At 45.4% G+C, this 18,366-nt stretch overlaps 1 protein-coding gene across 1 annotated transcript in view; it reads right to left on the bottom strand.

Moving 5' to 3' along the window:
* DNMT3L (DNA methyltransferase 3 like) overlaps positions 1 to 18,366 on the bottom strand; it is a 182,221-nt gene that overhangs the window by 63,851 nt on the left and 100,004 nt on the right. The window contains exons 8-9 of the mRNA XM_033942929.1: positions 3,587 to 3,675; positions 2,967 to 3,042 (exon numbers count right to left, since the gene is read on the bottom strand). Of these exons, the coding sequence (XP_033798820.1) occupies positions 2,967 to 3,042; positions 3,587 to 3,675 (165 nt within the window). The remainder of the gene's footprint in view (positions 1 to 2,966; positions 3,043 to 3,586; positions 3,676 to 18,366) is intronic.

The following is an 18,366-nucleotide window of genomic DNA, read 5'->3' as shown; positions in this document are numbered from 1 at the left end:
GAAGCACAAAATTTCAAACCGTTCTTTAGATATGTTAAAGGGAAGCAACCGGCTAGGGAGGAGGTGGGACTGCTGGACGACGGAGACAGGAAGGGAGTGGTGAAGGAGGAGAAAGAAGTGGCAGAAAGACTTAACATGTTCTTTTTGTCTGTATTTACAAACGAAGACACATCCAACATACCAGAACCTGAGCAATTCTTCAATGGAAATCAAGCAGAAAAATTAACATCCATGGAAGTGAGCCTTGAAGATGTACACAGGCAGATCGAAAAACTAAAAACTGACAAATCCCCGGGTCCGGACAGAATCCATCCAAGGGTTCTGAAGGAATTAAAGGAGGAGACAGCAGAACTACTGCAACAAATTTGCAATCTATCCCTGAAAAAAGGTGTGATCCCGGAGGACTGGAAGATAGCCGTTACGCCCATCTTTAAAAAGGGATCAAGAGGTGACCCGGGAAACTACAGACTGGTGAGTCTGACCTCGGTTCCGGGGAAAATGGCGGAAGCATTGATAAAAGAAAACATCGAGGAACATTTTGAAAGAAACGAACTTCTGATAACCAGCCAACATGGTTTCTGCAAGGGGAGATCGTGCCTAACGAACTAATTGCACTTCTTCGAAGGAATTAACAAATGGATGGACAAAGGAGACCCCATAGACATCATATATCTAGATTTCCAAAAAGCCTTTGACAAGGTACCCCATGAACGCCTACTCCGGAAACTGAAGAACCATGGGGTGGAAGGAGACATACATAGATGGATCAGAAACTGGTTGGCGGGTAAGAAACAGAGGGTAGGAGTGAAGGGCCACTACTCGGACTGGAGGAGGGTCACGAGTGGGGTCCCGCAGGGCTCGGTGCTCGGGCCGCTGCTATTTAATATATTCATAAATGATCTAGAAACAGGGACGAAGTGTGAGATATTAAAATTTGCAGACGACACCAAACTATTTAGTGGAGCTCGGACTAAAGAGGACTGCCAAGAACTGCAAAGGGACTTGAACAAACTAGGGGAATGGGCGACGAGATGGCAGATAAAGTTCAACGTTGAGAAATGTACAGTATTACATGTGGGAAACAGAAACCCGAGGTACAACTATACGATGGGAGGGATGTTATTAAATGAGAATACCCAAGAAAGGGAATTGAGGATAATGGTGGACATGACAATGAAGCCGACGGCACAGTGCGCAGCTGCCGCTAAGAAGGCAAACAGAATGCTAGGCATAATCAAGAAGGGTATTACAACCAGAATGAAAGAAGTTATCCTGCCATTGTATCGGGCGATGGTGCGTTCGCATCTGGAGTACTGCGTCCAATATTGGTCGCCGTACCTTAAGAAGGACATGGTGTTACTCGAGAGGGTTCAGAAGAGAGCGAAGCGTCTGATAAAGGGGATGGAAAACCTTTCATACGCTGAGAGATTGGAGAAACTGGGTCTCTTTTCCCTGGAGAAGAGGAGACTTAGAGAGGATATGATAGAAACTTACAAGATCATGAAGGGCGTAGAGAGTGACAGATTCTTAAAACTTTTGAATAATAAAAGAACAAAAGGGCATTCAGAAAAGTTGAAAGGGGACAGATTCAAAAAAATGCTAGGAAGTTCTTCTTTACCCAACGTGTGGTGGATACCTGGAATGTGCTTCCAGAGAGCGTAATAGGGCAGAGAACGGTACTGGGGTTCAAGAAAGGATTGTACAATTTCCTGCTGGAAAAGGGGATAGAGGGGTATAGATAGAGGATTACCGCACAAGTCCTGGACCTGTTGGGCTGCCGCGTGAGCGGACTGCTGGGCACGATGGACCTCAGGTCTGACCCAGCAGAGGCATTGCTTATGTTCTTATGACTAATATATTTTTCAATTACGGTAGATTTCAGATGTCAAAGCCTCCTTCCTCAGGTCAATACAGCATACTGCTATCTATTATCCTATTATCTTGACCTGAGGAAGGGAGTTTTGGCCTTTGAAAGTTAGTCAAAATTGTATTAAAATTGGTCCAATATAAAGATCCCCAGAATTTGATAAGATGTGACCGATGGAGGAGATGGAAAAAAGGTTAACAGCATGGTATTACAGCAGATTTATGAAGGAATATACAGTAGAATTTCCCCTTTTAAAGAAACTATAAACAAATGGTAAAAAATATTTGGACATTTAAATATCAGAAGAGGACTTTCAAACAAGGATGGTCCAGGGCATTTTAAAAGCTGACTCCAAAAGGGGTTTGGAGGGCAGAGGTGGTAAAATTTGGGATGTATTAAAGTGTATGATGACAGATGGAAACTTTTTAAAATACTGTGCATGTAATATATTATTTGTTTAGAATTTGTAGATAGATTATGGGGGGTGGGGTTGGGGGGGTTGCGTTGTGTCTGGGATTGTTTAAAAATAAAACAGTGTTAGAACGTAATATGGGAACATTTTGCTGCCATTATGGGGGATCAAAATAGAAATAAAGCTAGAGGTGTGTATATCCTGAAATCTATCTGGCTGGGTATGCTCCAAGAACTAGGTTAAGAAGTACTTAATCAATATATTAGAAGGAAATTTTCTCACCAGTTTTGGTTTGCACATCTTTATAAAACAAAACAATTAGGCACTGTATTTGAATTATTTTACAGGTACCCAGATACAAATTTACCTTCTCATAAGTCTGGACATTCCTTTGTGAGTGTGACAAGATCAGCTATGATTGGTGAATTACAGTAGTAGATAAAAGGAGTCAACAGAAGGATGAGTTGTTTTCAGAAGACAGTATATTTGCCTTGGAAATGTGTTGGTAAGGTTTTTTCAAAAGTTCAGTATGCTGATATGGTGTCACTAAGGTACCTTCCCACACACACTCAGAAGCTTTTCCAAAAAATCTAATTTGACATTCCTTTATCAATGCTTACATTGCAATATCACAACTTATATGTATACAATCACTTAAATGGTATGTCTTCACCAAATATCTCTTACCAGATGGATAGGCAAAGTAGCCCCCAGTCCCAGGTGTGGCTCCAAACACAAAATCTATGTCGCCTAATTCTCTCACCTGTGGAACCAAACACAAGCACTTGAACATCACTTGATTGCTGGTTATCTCTCAAGGTTCAACCAATAATTGTATATGAAGCCTGTGTTGTCTTTTGATATCTTTAGATGTTATATATATTAACTTTGGATAAAAAGTATAAAGACTTGCAAGAATCCCATTTTTTCCAAGTTTATTAATGCTATCAGAATTCCATCTATCAAATATTTTTAGAAGAAAAAGAAGACAACTTTTTTAGGAAACACAACAAAGGTGGCAAAAAGGGAAGAATAAAAAGGTGGCAAAGACCAGACAGAAAGCATAAAAAGGTAGGAAAAAGTAAAAGTCTGGAAGATGTAATAGACAAAGAAAGTAGAACATTTAAGGGGAAGTTACGTAATGAAAAGCTGTGCTAAAATGAGACCCTGTGCTAAAATAACTTGTCTTAATAGTAGCTCATGTTAGTAACTTCCTCCCTAATATGGTGTACTAAATATTCTGTCTCCATTACAATGTGAAAACTGACAGCTATGGAATGCATGAGAACTTTAAAAGCTATACTTACATCTTTCCTTGTCATAAGGCTCACATCATGGATATATGTTATGGTCCCTTTACCAGATGTATTCCCTATGAATCCCAGCTTTGTCATCTCTGCACCGTGGGAATGAGAAACACAATTAAATTTCTGCTTACATCAGTGCCAGGCAAGATGGTAGAAGCAATGATAAAAGACAGTATCTGTGAGCATATAGAAAGAAATGGGCTAATGAAAGCGAGCCAACATGGCTTCTGCAAAGGAAGATCATGCCAAACGAACTTACTACACTTCTTTGAAGGAATAAACAGCCAGATGGACAAAGGAGACCCCGTTGATATCATATATCTTGACTTTCAAAAAGCCTTTGACAAGGTACCTCATGAGCGGCTACTTAAGAAACTGTGGAACCACGGGGTGGGAGGGGACGTACATAGATTGGTTAAACACTGGTTGGCAAGCAGAAAGCAGAGGGTTGCAGTGAAGGGCCACTACTCAGGCTGGAGAAGGGTAACGAGTGGTGTCCCACAGGGGGTCTGTGCTCGGGCCGCTGCTGTTCAATGTGTTTATAAATGACCTGGAAGTGGGGACAAAGTGCAAAGTTATAAAGTTTGCAGATGACAATAAACTCTGTAGCAGGGTTAAAACTATAGGGGAATGTGAAGAACTCCAAAGAGACCTGACAACATTGGAGGAGTGGGCGAATAAATGGCAGATGAACTTCAATATAGAGAAATGCAAGGTCATGCATATAGGGAAAAAGAACCCGATGTTCAGCTACAAAATGGGGGGGTTGGCTCTGGGGAAAAGTAACCTCAAAAAGGACTTGGGAGTGTTGGTGGATACAACAATGAAACCAACGGCGCAATGCGCGGCGGCCTCAAAGAAAGCGAACAGAATGTTGGGTACTATCAAGAAGGGTATTACAACAAGAACAAAAGAAGTCATCCTGCCGTTGTATCGGGCAATGGTGCGCCCGCACCTGGAGTACTGTATCCAGTATTGGTCACCGTACCTTAAGAAGGATATAGCAATACTTGAGAGGGTCCAGAGGAGAGCGACATGAATGATTAAGGGCATGGAAAACCTTTCGTACACTGAAAGGCTGGAGAGACTGGGGCTCTTCTCCCTGGAAAAGCGGAGACTCAGAGGAGACATGATAGAGACCTACAAGATCATGAAGGGCATAGAGAGAGTAGAGAGGGACAGATTCTTCAAACACTCAAAACATAAAAGAACAAGAGGGCATTTGGAAAAGTTGAAAGGGGACAGATTCAAAATGAATGCTAGGAAGTTTTTTTTTACCCAGCATGTGGTGGACATCTGGAATGTGCTTCCAGAGGGCATAATAGGGCAGAGTACGGTACTGGGGTTCAAGAAAGGATTAGACAATTTCCTGCTGGAAAAAGGGATAGAGGGGTATAGATAAAGGATTACTGCACAGGTCCTGGACCTGTTGGGCTGCCATGTGAGCAGACTGCTGGGCACGATGGACCTCAGATCTGACCCAGGCATTGCTTATTAGAAGGGATTTTCTTGTTTCACTGTGTGCAGAAACACCACATGCACAAATGGTATCAGATATATTACTGTATTTCTTTGTGTGGCACATCATATTTAAAGCTGAAACGCAGTTAGAGCTCAGTATGTGTAGAAGTGTTGTGGAGAGCTTTGGGAAATGGAAATTGCCCTTCCACAACACTTATACAAAATATGTCACTAAGTTCATCTCTGGTATCAGGAATTTATTCTGCCGTATTACATATAAACTAGTTAATATAGATTATAACAATGAATAAGGTGATAAATAAAGACAGTAGAGATACTCAACATGGAGTTTTGGAGCGATAGTTATCCCAGCATCTCCAAAGACTCCAAATATTGCTAACTTACCCCCAAATATGTATAGTCATGGTATGTCTCAAACAAAAATGTTCCAAGAAAGTGAAGTGTAACAAATAGCCTATCCTAGGAACTTACCTACAGTGAGTGAGGACGACCTGGAGGACAACCACAAGGAAGAAATAGGTGACGCAGCAGCGAGACCAGGAAATAGCGGAGGGAACCCACAGGAAGATGAGTCTGGTGCAAGTCAACGCCATGATGAGGGAAGATGGAAATGCACAGAGGACACGGATCTACGGCTGGAGAAATGGTCATACACTGGGGACACGGACCTGCGGCTTGAAAAGCAAGAGATGATAGCAGTCGTCATGGGGGACTCCATCATCAGACAAGTCAACAGCCACATAGCGGGAGGAAGACAGGATCGGCTTTTGACCTGCCTACCAGGAGCCAAAGTAGAAGATATAGTGAGACACATCGACAGGATCATCGACAGCGTGGAAGAGGAAGATACAGCGGTGGTGATCCACGTGGGGAGAAACAATGTGAGCAACAGGAACTACAGCTGGGAAGGACTGAAGGACCAGTTCCAGATGCTAGGAGGGAAGCCGAAAACCAGAACACCGAGGGTAGCATTCTCAGAGATCCTGACAGTACCCAGGGAAGACAACAAGAGGCAGATGGAGCTGCAAGCAGTCAACGCATGGATGAGGTGCTGGTGTGAGGAAGAAGGATTCCATTTTGTGCGCCACTGGACGATGTTCTGGGGGAAGAGCAAGCTATACAGGAAGGATGGACTCCACCTCAGCGGAACATAAGAACATAAGAATTGCCGCTGCTAGGTCAGACCAGTGGTACATCGTGCCCAGCAGTCCTCTCACGCGGCGGCCCTTCGGTAAAATACCAGTGCCCTAACTGAGACTAGCTTTACCTGCGTACGTTCTGGTTCAGCAGGAACTTGTCTAACTTTATCTTGAATCCCTGGAGGGTGTTTTCCCCTATATCAGCCTCCGGAAGAGCGTTCCAGTTTTCCACCACTCTGAGTGAAGAAGAACTTCCTTATGTTCATACGGAATCTATCCTCTTTTAACTTTAGAGAGTGCCCTCTCGTTCTCTCTACCTTGGAGACAGTGAACAACCTGTATCTATCTACTAAGTCTATTCCCTTCATTATCATGAATGTTTGTATCATGTCCCCTCTTTTCAAGGGAGAAGTGGCCCAGTTTCTCTAATCTCTCACTGTACAGCAACTCCTCCACCCCTTCAACCATTTTAGTCGCTCTTCTCTGGACCCTTTCGAGTAGTACCATGTCCTTCTTCATATATGGTGACCAGTGCTGGACGCAGTATTCCAGGTGAGGACGTACCATTGCCCAGTACAGCGGCATGATAACCTTCTCCGATCTGCTCGTGATCCCCTTCTTTTTTTTTTTTTTTTTATTGTCTTTATTAGCAATTGCAAAGGGAACATACAACCAGGATCAAAACAAGCAAGAAAGACATAGCAGGCATAGAAAACAGCACAGGAAACATGACAGCAAATGTGAACAGCAAATGGTGCAAAGTACAGGAACCCAATGGCTGGATGCCCAACACAATTGACATTTTATGAAGTACCAAACCCCCCCCAAACAAACACACACAAACCCCAAGCATGCGGCCTCAGACCATAACAAACAAACAGCAAACATTCCACATGCATACCCCCAGACAACCAAACACCCCAAATGCACACACACGCACACTGACAAGTGCAGCCTTCCGGGGAGAAGCAAAATAAAGAGAGCAACAGCCCCACCAAGAAGAAGAATCAAGATAAAACATCCGTGTCCTCTGGCTCCCAACTGGAACAGACAGTTAACGCCCACTTCCATAGAGCTTGATAGCAGCGGAGGGCCAAAGTCCCACACCTAGGGACGCATTGAAGCTCATACCGCCCTACCTCAGCAAAACGAGCAAGCCAGTGCGAGAAAGAGGCCTCTGAGTCAACCACCCAATGCTGCAAAAGGAGCTTTTTGACTACCAAGACAGCCATGTAAAGAACCCTACACTGGGGAAGCGTAAGCCCTCCCTCAATCAAATCGCGTTGATCCCCCAAAAGCAGAAAACCATAAGACCAGGGCACAGCTCACTGAAGAAGGTGTTCCAAAAAAGGAAGAACTCTCAGCTATAAGGCAGAAGAAGGACATTCCAAAAAACAGTGCGTGAAGGTACCTAAAAAACAATTACATTTAGTACAAACTGGTCCCTCCCAGAGGCCCATACGACCCCCTTGAGCCCGAGAGATATAAGCCCGATGCAGAATTTTAAATTGCATTTCCCTAAAATCTGTGGACCCCCCCAAAGCGTACACAGTGGCAAAAAGATCAAGAAAGGTCTTACGATCCATGATAATGGCAAGTTCTGATTGCCACTGGGAAGCCAATCGATCAATAGATCCCATATCCGATGCATTCTTCAGAATCCGATACCAGGTAGCTAGTTTGTTAGAAGCAGGAGATACCTGAAAAAACTGAACATCCAAGGGACCACAGAGCCAAGCATCCCCCCATTTACGACCAAGGGACAAATAGTAATGCCGGGCTTGAAGGTAAGCCCAGAAATGAGTCTGTGGCAGGTGCCAGTGAGCTTGTAACTGGGCAAAAGTAGGAAAATGACCTCCCCCCACTGTAAGGAAATCCTGAAGAGTTCTAACCCCCCCCCCCTCTGCTCCCACTGCCGAAACTAGGAGTGGCCCACTCCCGGGGAAAACCAAGATTCCCATACAGTTGTAACAAAAGGGAAGCTGCCGGAGTCTTCCCCTGCTGATGTCGCCACCACCGCCACACACGCCGCAGTGGGAGAAGATAGGCGAACTTAGCCCCTCCCCCCGTTATAGCAGACAATGGAGCGTGAAGAAGAGACAAGACCGAGTGAGGGGCACACCAGGACTCTACCCAACCCTGGGGAGAGAATTTATAACACTCCAACCATCCTTCATGGATGAAACGAAACAGAACGGCGACGTTATAATAGCGAAGATCAGGGAGGTTCAAACCACCCCTATATTTATCTAAAGCCAAAGTGGCATAACTAATCCTGGAACGCTTATGACACCAAATGAAGGAGGAAATAAGCGAACGAAACATATGCACCTCTTTAACAGTAACCCAAAGAGGTACTGCCTGCAAGGAATACAGAATCTTGGGAAGAAGTATCATCTTAGTCAAAGCCACACGACCCCAAACACCCAGCGGAAGATCTCTCCATTTATCACACAAACGCTGGATCGCCTCCAAATGGCGTGTCACATTATATTGGTACAGAAGTTTGAGGTCTGGGCTTAAATACACACCAAGGTAACACATCAGCCCCTTCACCGGTGGAATCTCTAGGCTCGCATGCCAGGTCTCCACCTTAGTGAACTGTAATGGGAGAAGTTCAGATTTATCGCAATTAACACGCAGACCAGAAAGATCTCCAAAGGAGAGAACCAAAGCAAGGACCCGCCCCAGATCCCATCGAGGTTGGTTGAGATAAAGGAGAATATCGTCGGCAAAAAGATTAATGCGACTTTCTTTGTCCTGAGCAAGGGACACTGACGCCTTCTTGAAAGCTCAAGGTTTGAAAAATAATAAAAACATGCAAAATGACACCAGCGCAAGGTTTTAAAAATTATAATTAAGATTTATTGAGTTATTGTTTCTATTTTTCCATTATGTAATGTAATGTAATTTAATTTATTTCTTATATACCGCTACATCCGTTAGGTTCTAAGCGGTTTACAGAAAATATACATTAAGATTAGAAATAAGAAAGGTACTTGAAAAATTCCCTTACTGTCCCGAAGGCTCACAATCTAACTAAAGTACCTGGAGGGTAATAGAGAAGTGAAAAGTAGAGTTAGAGGAAAAATAAAATAACAAGACAGCATTGATCTAAATACTTGGAAGGTAGAAGAGAGGAGAGAAAGGAATAGAAGCAGAATGGGTTAGCGTCAGTGATGAAATGGAGCAAGTAAGTTTAGGAGGAGCGATTGAAGTTTCCAGAAAGGGCTTCTTCAGGGAAGAGACTTGGCCGACAGTCCCAGGATGCCTATGTCTCCTCCCCTGCGATGTTCTCCCATCCATGCATTCCCTCCCAGACACACTGCCCGTGCCCCATCCGCTCCAAGGAGGCTGCCCCAGATGAGGCCCACGGTGAATGCAGGATTCTCTCCTCTGCGGGAAAGCCGCCCGGAGCCGACAGTCGATCTTCTTAGCAGATTGCAGGGTGGGAAGAGTTCACACTCTTGGTAGGATCGGGTCTGTGTGCTCTCGGTGGTTGTGGCTGGTCTCGTTGCTGCTTAGGTGTAAAAGCAGTTGATCTCCATTGCTGCTGATATTTAAAAGCAGGCAGATTGATCTCTCCAATGGACTGCAGGGGGAGGAGTTCACGCTCCTGGCAGGATCGGGTCTGTGGGTTCTTGGTGGTTGCGGTAGGTCTCGCTGCTGCTTGTATGTAAAAGCAGTTGTTTTTCTACTGCTGCTGATATTTAAAGCAGGTAGATTGATCTCTTAAACGGGATATTGGGGGAGGAGCTCACATGCCTGGTTGGATCGGGGCAAGGGCTCCTATTATAGGCAGCTGGTCTTGCTGCTACTTAGGTGTTAAAGCAGTTGATCTTCCTAGCGGACTGCAGGAGGTGTGGAGCTCACACTCCTGTCATGATCTGGTCTATGGGCTCTTGGTAGTTGCGGTTGGTCCCAATGCTGCTTAGGTGTAAAAGCAGTTGTTCTCCCACTGCTGCTGATATTTAAAAGCAGGTAGATTGATCTATCCAATGGACTGCTGGGGGAAGATCTTATATGTCTGGTTGGATCGTGGCAAAGGGTTCCCGGTAGTGGCGGCTGGTCCTGTTGCTGCTTAGGTGTAAAAACAGTTGATCATTATGAGATTCAAAAGAATAAAGCATAATTGCTTGCATTAACAGTTGCGCTAATGGGAGATCGTTATAGTTGCCAAATGCTGGCCTTCTGATAACGAGCTCAGCTTAGGATCTCCAGATCCTCTATTATATACTTTTGGCTCATTGTGACATCATCAGTTTGACAACCAATAAAAATTAACATGGGTGGTCTTAAAAGTTAGACAAAGTATTAGAACATTACATTTGTTTACTTATATTCATTTCTGAATATAAATCATAATTTTCACAAAAGTATATTAAGAAAATTATTTGTTAAAAAGATGCTGAAAAGTTCTCAGCCCTAGAGGAAAAGAGAAGCTCTCCCTAAACTGACAGGCTATGGATCTGCACACAGAAACCTCAGCCTGGAGGAGGAGGAGAAGGGGCTGGCCTCCCCCTGAGCTGACAGTCTCACACAGAAGCCTTCCTATGTTAGAGCAGGAGTCTCTGACTTAATTACTTCCAGATGTTATTTTAGGATTTCTTTAGGTTGCAAAGATATATCATATGTTTTTTCAAAACCCATTATTTTGTTCAATACAGTCACATAATCACATACTTCATTCATACTTGCTTGGCCAAGCATTCCATACATTCATAACTTGATTAATAACTATATTTAATTACTGTTATATCTTAGTTTGGGACACGTTATCTTCCTAACCAGTCTAAAGCACATGTGGTATTAATTAACACCACGATGCTGAGAACAAAGACTTGGAAAACAAAATGGATTCCAAAGACTGAGAAGATATAGAAAAGACAGAGAACCAAAATGGATTCCATGTATACCTGGTTTCTTTCATGATCTGGCCTAATAGCAAATTACATAAAAAGAATGTTACTATACTTTCCCTTATATTAATCTGTAGTGTGTTTTTCTGGCTTTAGCTTCATTTATATTCACCAGTTTGTCGTACGCTTCTATTGGGCGTGGCCTTAACTAACACATATGCTTGTATCTAACTAGAATTACCCAGAATCATACGAAAAACAGGCGCTTTTGTAGAAAAACTCCACAAAAATACTGCACTATCATGTTCTGATATCCATTCCATTACCGTCCCATAAACATCACCCCCTACTGGCCACGAGCCACTACTCCTCAGTCCCCAATGCGAATGCCCTGAAAAGTCGGATCATTGCGAATCCAAGCAGCCAAGGGCTCGATAACTAACACAAAAAGTAACGGGGATAACGGGCAGCCCTGTCTGGTCCCCCTTCCCAGAGCAAACGATTCAGTAAACTGACCATTGACTAAAAGTCTGGCCTGCAGTTGTATATACAAGCTACAAATCCAGTGATGAATGGAACCCTCTATGCCAAACTGACGTAGAACCCAGAAGAGATAGGGCCAGGAGATACTATCAAATGCCTTCTCCATGTCCAAGCCTACGTTAGCCGATTCTCCCTCCAGTCCACACTTGGAATGAAGGGCCATCAAAGCCCGGACCAGATTCATTGACACATAACGGCCCGGCACAAATCCCGCCAGGTCCTCATGGATCAACAGCGGCAAAAAGGCATTCAATCTATGTGTCAAGAGCGCAGCAAACAGCTTAGCATCCTGATTAAGGAGGGAAATAGGCCTATAAAATCCCACCTGAGCCGGATTCTTGCCAGGTTTAGGCAAAAGCACAACGTGGGCCATATTAGGAGTCCCTAAACCCCGTTTCTCGGAGAGCGCATTAAACGCCCCCGTCAAGACAGAGGAGACCTGATCTGACAGTATCTTGTAATACTCAGAGCCAAACCCATCAGGCCAGGTGCTTTAGTTAACTTGAGCTTCTTAATACCAAGCTGTACCTCTCCAGGACTAAAAGGGACATTCAACTGTTCCAGCTGGGCTACCGTCAGTTTAGGAAGCACAAGCTCCTTAAAGAAGGCATCTCTATCAGCTTCCGAAAACGGTCGATTGGCGTAGAGAAATTCATAAAAGGAAACAAATTGCTGTTGAATATCAATATCTTAATTCATTCCTTAGTCATTTCCCACTTAGATTATTGTAACTCTCTCCTCAACGGTCTCCCCCAAAAAGAAATCAGACGCCTACAACTAATACAAAACACAGCAATAAAACTTATCCACAAAAAAGGCAAATTTGATCATGTCACTCCTCTTCTCAAAGAGGCTCATTGGCTCCCCGTTACCCACCGTATCACCTATAAAATCATTCTACTCTCCTTCAAAATAAAACACTCACACCAACCTTTATTTCTCGATAAACTTCTTATTCCCCAATGCTCCCCTTGTACTCTAAGGTCAACTGACCAAAAACTTCTCTTTATTCCGTCTATAAAAGACTTTTACTATACTCAGAAAACAAATTTTGCAGTAACTGCTCCAACATTATGGAACTCTTTACCACAGCAACTCCGTGACGACCTTCATCTAGACAAATTTAAGATAAGCCTAAAGACTTTTCTATTTCGTGACGCCTTTGGCTACGTTTAGACTTACCTTAACTCTTCCTTCTTTTTCTTTTTTTTCTTTTCAGATCCCCTTTTATTTTACTTTTTTTTCTCTTTCTCGTTCTACTCTCTATCTCTTTTTCTTATCTAATCTCAACCAACCGCTTTCATAAAGCGACCCATCCTATATGTTCTTTCCCCTTCCCCACTGTCTCCTGTTCTTCTTCAACATGTAACTTTTCCCTTCCCTTCCCTTTACCCTCACTCTCACGTCTGTCCAGTCTTTGTTATTTATGTTCACATATTTATTTTTAATACCTAATATTTTATCTTATTTTTATCTTTTTTAGATTTATTGTAAACCGTCCAGATATTTGTTTGATGGTCGGTATATTAAAAAACCAATAAACTTGAACTTGAATCTGCCGTTCCTGAGTGAAACAAGTACCTTTCTTGTCCCTGATGGACAAAATAACCTGACGGGTGCGTGGAGGCTGGACCAAGTTGGCCAACAATCTCCCAGTCTTACCCCCCCAGGCGTACAATTTATACTGTTGAAAATAGATATCGCGAGAGGCCCGCTGTGTCAAGATGGTATCTATCTGGCGCCGTACAGTCAGCAAGCAAAGTTTATCATCCGCTGAAAGAGAAGTGCAATGGCACGCCCTCAACTGTCGAAGCTCCCCCGATAGGGCCAACAACTCAGCATCCAAGGACTTCCGCTTGCGAGAAAGATACGCAATAATGAACCCCCGCAGAACTGCCTTGGACGCCTCCCAATATGTCCCAATATGATGAACATCTTCAGTGTTGTTATGGTAACTATACTCCAACCACTGTTCCCGAAGATATTTATGAAATTCGAGATCACGATAAAGGTAACACGGAAATCTCCAATGTTGCTCCCCAGACTCCGGCGTAACCTGAAATTCCAGAACAACCGGGGAGTGATCCGATAGGGGAACTTCCTCAATATCTATCCCAGACACCCTGGGTAGCAGAGAGGACGAGACCAGCAGGTAATCCAATCAAGCATAGACATTGTGGGGGTGGGAGTAAAAGGTGTAGGTACGTTCCGAGGGATGCAAAGTCCTCCATGTGTCCAATAACTGCAACTGACTAAGCAAAAAATTTACCCTCTTGGCTCCATGGTCCCTTGCCCCCACCTTTGTCGGGCTACAATCCAAGACAGGATCTACAGTAATGTTAAAGTCCCCCCCCCCCACCAACGGCTGGTAATCTGGATACATGGCTATCTTGGCAAGCAAAGATGAAAAAAATTTATCTTTATACACATTAGGAGCATACAGATTGCACAATAACCATTTTTGCCCCCATAATTCCCCCAACACGATAACATATCGGCCATCTTGATCTTGAAGAACTTTATGAGTGTGGAAAGGCAATTGTTTATGAATAAGGATGGCAACCCCTCGCTTCCTGGTACCAAAGGAGGAAGAGCAAACCTCGCCCACCCAGTCTCTACGAAGCTTGAGGTGTTCAGTAATGGAAAGATGAGTTTCCTGCACAAAAGCAATATCAGTCCCCCTCCTTCTGAACCAGGTCAAAACCTTCTTCCACTTAACAGGAGAGTGAATCCCGTCCACATTTAAGGTAACTATAGTCAACTTAGTCATTAGGAAAGGGGTCCCCAAAGATAATAACAGGAGACAATGTAGTACAATGGACAGGCAGCCCCCCAGCTAGGCCTCCCATCCAGGAATGCTGAAGCAGGAACACATTAAAGAATAGCCCGGGGCATGTAAGCATGACCCACCGCCCCCAAGAATGCTGCACCACCACACCCACAGCTCTCCCCTCTACCCACACATACATCTGCCACACAGACCCACAGTCAGTCACAACATCCACCCCCCATACCCCCACCCAAAACATCCCCCCTCCCCACTCCCCACCAACCTCCCCCCTCCCCCCAGAGAAAAGCTTCCTCAGAGCCATCCCCCAAAAACCCCAAAACAAAAGAGAAAACTAAGAACAAAAAGTTCCACTCTCAAAAAGTGGAGCAATCTAAATAAAGTCTTTAGCTGAGCTCTCATGGACCCACAGTCTCCCAAATAGACATCAGCTGCCCATATTGAAGGGAAACCCAGCCAGCGCAGGAGCAAAGCAGCCATCCTCCAGCAGCCCAGTCCAAACAAACCCCAGCAAAGGTGAAACAGCATAGAATAAGAACATAAGCAGTGCCTCCGCCGGGTCAGACCATAGGTTCATCCTGCCCAGCAGTCCGCTCCCTCGGCGGCCCAAACAGGTCACGACCTGTCTGAATCACCAGAAGGGGCCCCCTTGCCACCTTGGTTTCCCATTGAAGTCCTATCTTCCCATCAAAGTCCTAATTCTCCGGTCTTGCACATGCACGACCTGGTTGGGTTTCTATACTTATTACCTGGATACCTCTCTCAGTATCCCACTATCCCTTTATCCCTCAGGAATCCGTCCAATCCCTGTACCGTACTCTGCCTGATCACTTCCTCCGGTAGTGCATTCCAAGTGTCCACGACCCTTTGGGTGAAAAAAAACTTCCTTGCATTTGTTTTGAAACCCATCTCCCTTCAGTTTCTCCAAATGCCCCCTCGTACCTGTTGTCCCCTTCAGTCTGAAGAATCTGTCCCTATCCACCCTCTCTATGCCCCTCATGATCTTGAAGGTCTCTATCATATCTCCCCTGAGCCTCCTTTTTTCCAGAGAGAAGAGCCCCAGCCTATCCAACCTCTCGGCGTATGGGCAGTGTTCCAGCCCTCTTACCAGTTTCGTTGCTCTCCTTTGGACTCTCTCAAGTACCGCCATGTCCTTCTTGAGGTACGGCGACCAATACTGAACGCAGTATTCCAGATGTGGACACACCATCGCTCGATACAATGGCATGATGACTTCCCGCGTCCTGGTTGTTATGCCCCTCTTTATGATGCCCAGCATCCTGTTGGCTTTTTTCGAGGCTGCAGCGCACTGTGCAGATGGCTTCAGTGATGCATCCACCAGCACACCCAAGTCTCTCTCAAGTCTGCTGTCTCCCAACAATGCCCCCCTCCCAATTTGTAGTTGAACAACGGGTTCTTTTTCCCTATATGCATGACCTTGCATTTTTCCACGTTAAAGCGAATTTGCCATTTGTTTGCCCAGTCTTCCAGCTTCTCCAGGTCCCTTTGCAGGTCCTCACACTCCTCCCTGGACCTAACTCTACCGCACAGTTTGGTATCGTCTGCAAATTTTATAACTTCACACTTTGCCTCCTTTTCCAGGTCATTGATAAATATGTTGAAGAGTAACGGCCCCAGCACCGATCCCTGTGGCACACCGCTGGTGACTCCCCGCCAGTCAGAATATTGGCCCTTTACTCCGAACCTCTGAAGTCTACCCGACAAACAGTGCTTGATCCATCTGTGCACATCCCCTCTCACCCCGTGGTTCCACAGCTTCCTAAGCAGCCTTTCATATGGCACCTTATCGAAAGCCTTTTGAAAATCGAGGTAAATGATGTCTATGGGTTCCCCATTGTCCACCCGACTGCTTATTCCCTCAAAATGTACTGCCGGCGACCCCAAAACAGTCCAAAGCAGAAAACCAAACCAGAACAAAAAGGTCACCAAGCCTCAAACGTCCCAGACCCCGCAGCTCACCCCCACACAAACCAGCAGGGTCTAGACAGAACTCCCCTCCACTGCCTAGAAGGTCAATGTCTCACAAATAGAGTAAGGCCAGAGAGAAAAGAACTGAGGGCAAACTGCCGCATCAAAGGGCCGGATCAACCTCTGGGGCCCCCCCCATCCGCCACTGCCGGCATGGAGTCTAAGTATTTCTGTGCTGCTGCACGATCAGCAAAGGTGTGAGGTTTCCCCTCTCTCCAAATGCGCAGCGATGCCGAGTACACCAGCACAAACCGCACTCCTCGTCGGTGAAGTGCGGTGCACAGGGGAGCCATTTCTTTACGCAGGGAGGCCACATGGAGTGAGTAGTCGTTAAACAGCAACAGTTTCTTTCCGTCATAATCCAACTGACCTACTTTCCGGTATGCTTGTAGGATGAGTTCTTTTTCCTTCCAGTTAAGATAACGAGCAATCGCAGCCCTAAGGCGGTTATTATCCCCCAAGCGAGAGCCCAGATGATGTGCTCGCTCGCAGATAAAGCCAGTCCCAGCTTAGTCGGTAGCCAGAGTTGAAAAAATTGGTACAGGTCCTGATCAGCCCGGAGCTCTGGGAGACCCACTACGCGAAGGTTGTTACGGTGTTGGCGATTCTCCTGCTCATCGAGGCGGTCAGTCAGTGCTGTCACCTGGGCCTGCAGTACGACCACATTAGAGCAGTCCCACAGCGCCGCATCTTCCCCGTCAGAGACGCGCTGCTCCACCGCTGCAATGCGGCCTGCCTGCGTCTCAAAACGCTCGTTTATGCAGTCCACTGCAGACTGGAGCTTATGGAGCCGATCCTCTAATGCCGCGGTCACCATGCAGGAAATTTCCTGCGCCCACTCTCCCCACTGCGCTGGGACGAAGATGGAGTCGGCGCCGCCGCCATTTTGGGAGCAGTGAAGGCAGACTTATGTTTTGGCGTCTTTGCAGAACGCACCGGCATGCCGGACACAAAGTGCCATTCCCGAGGCTGTATTCGCGCACAGCACTTAAGGAAGGTCTCTGGGGAGATTTTTGCCGATCGGGCAGGAGCTTGATGGGAGTTTAGCAGAGTTTTGGAGACCGGGGACCAGAGAGCTCAAGGGCACACGTCCGTTCAGATCCGATGCATCAGGTGACCCCCCTCGTGATCCCCTTCTTAATCATTCCTAGCATTCTGTTCACCCTTTTCTCAGCCACTGTGCATTGCACGGACGGCTTCGACTTGTTGACCAGTACTCCCAGGTCTCTTTCCTGGGGGGGTCTCTCCATGTACCGCACCAGACATCCCGTATTTATGTATAAGATTTTTGTTACCGACATGCATCACCTTACACTTATCCACGTTAAATCTCATTTGCCATGTCGCAGCCCATTTCTCGAGCATGTATATGTCATGTTGCAGGTCTTCGCAATCCTTCTGCGTCTTCACCACTCTGAATAACTTCGTATTGTCTGCAAATTTAATCACTTTGCTTGTCATACCAATTTCCAGGTCGTTTATAAATATGTTGAAGAGCACAGGTCCAAGCACTGAACCCTGCGACACTCCATTCGTAATGCTTTTCCATTTACCCCCACTCTCTGTTTCCTATCCACCAACCAGTTTTTAATCCACATGAGTATTTCACCCTCGATTCCATGGCTCGCAATTTTTCAAAGTAGTTGTTCATGCGGAACCTTGTCAAACACCTTCTGAAAATCCAGATATGCAATGTCGACCGGCTCGCCCTTGTCTTTCTGCCTGTTTACGTCCTCGAAGAAGTGCAGCAAGTTCGTCAAGCAAGATCTTCCCTTGCTGAAGCCGTGCTGGCTGGTCCTCATCAGATTGTGTCCGTCAAGGTGATCAATGATGCGGTCCTTTATCAGCACCTCTACCATCTTTCCCGGTACTGAGGTCAGATGGAGACAGAACGAGGCTACTTGCAAGCAACATCAAAAGAGAAATTGAGAAGTTTTTAAACTAGGAAGAAGGGGAAAGCTGACAGTCGACCAAGAGTCG

Source organism: Geotrypetes seraphini, chromosome 4 (genome assembly GCF_902459505.1).
Source record: "Geotrypetes seraphini chromosome 4, aGeoSer1.1, whole genome shotgun sequence".
Lineage (NCBI taxonomy): Eukaryota > Metazoa > Chordata > Amphibia > Gymnophiona > Dermophiidae > Geotrypetes > Geotrypetes seraphini.
The sequence above is the reverse complement of the archived record's forward strand: the minus strand, read 5'-3'. Positions and strand labels throughout refer to the sequence as shown.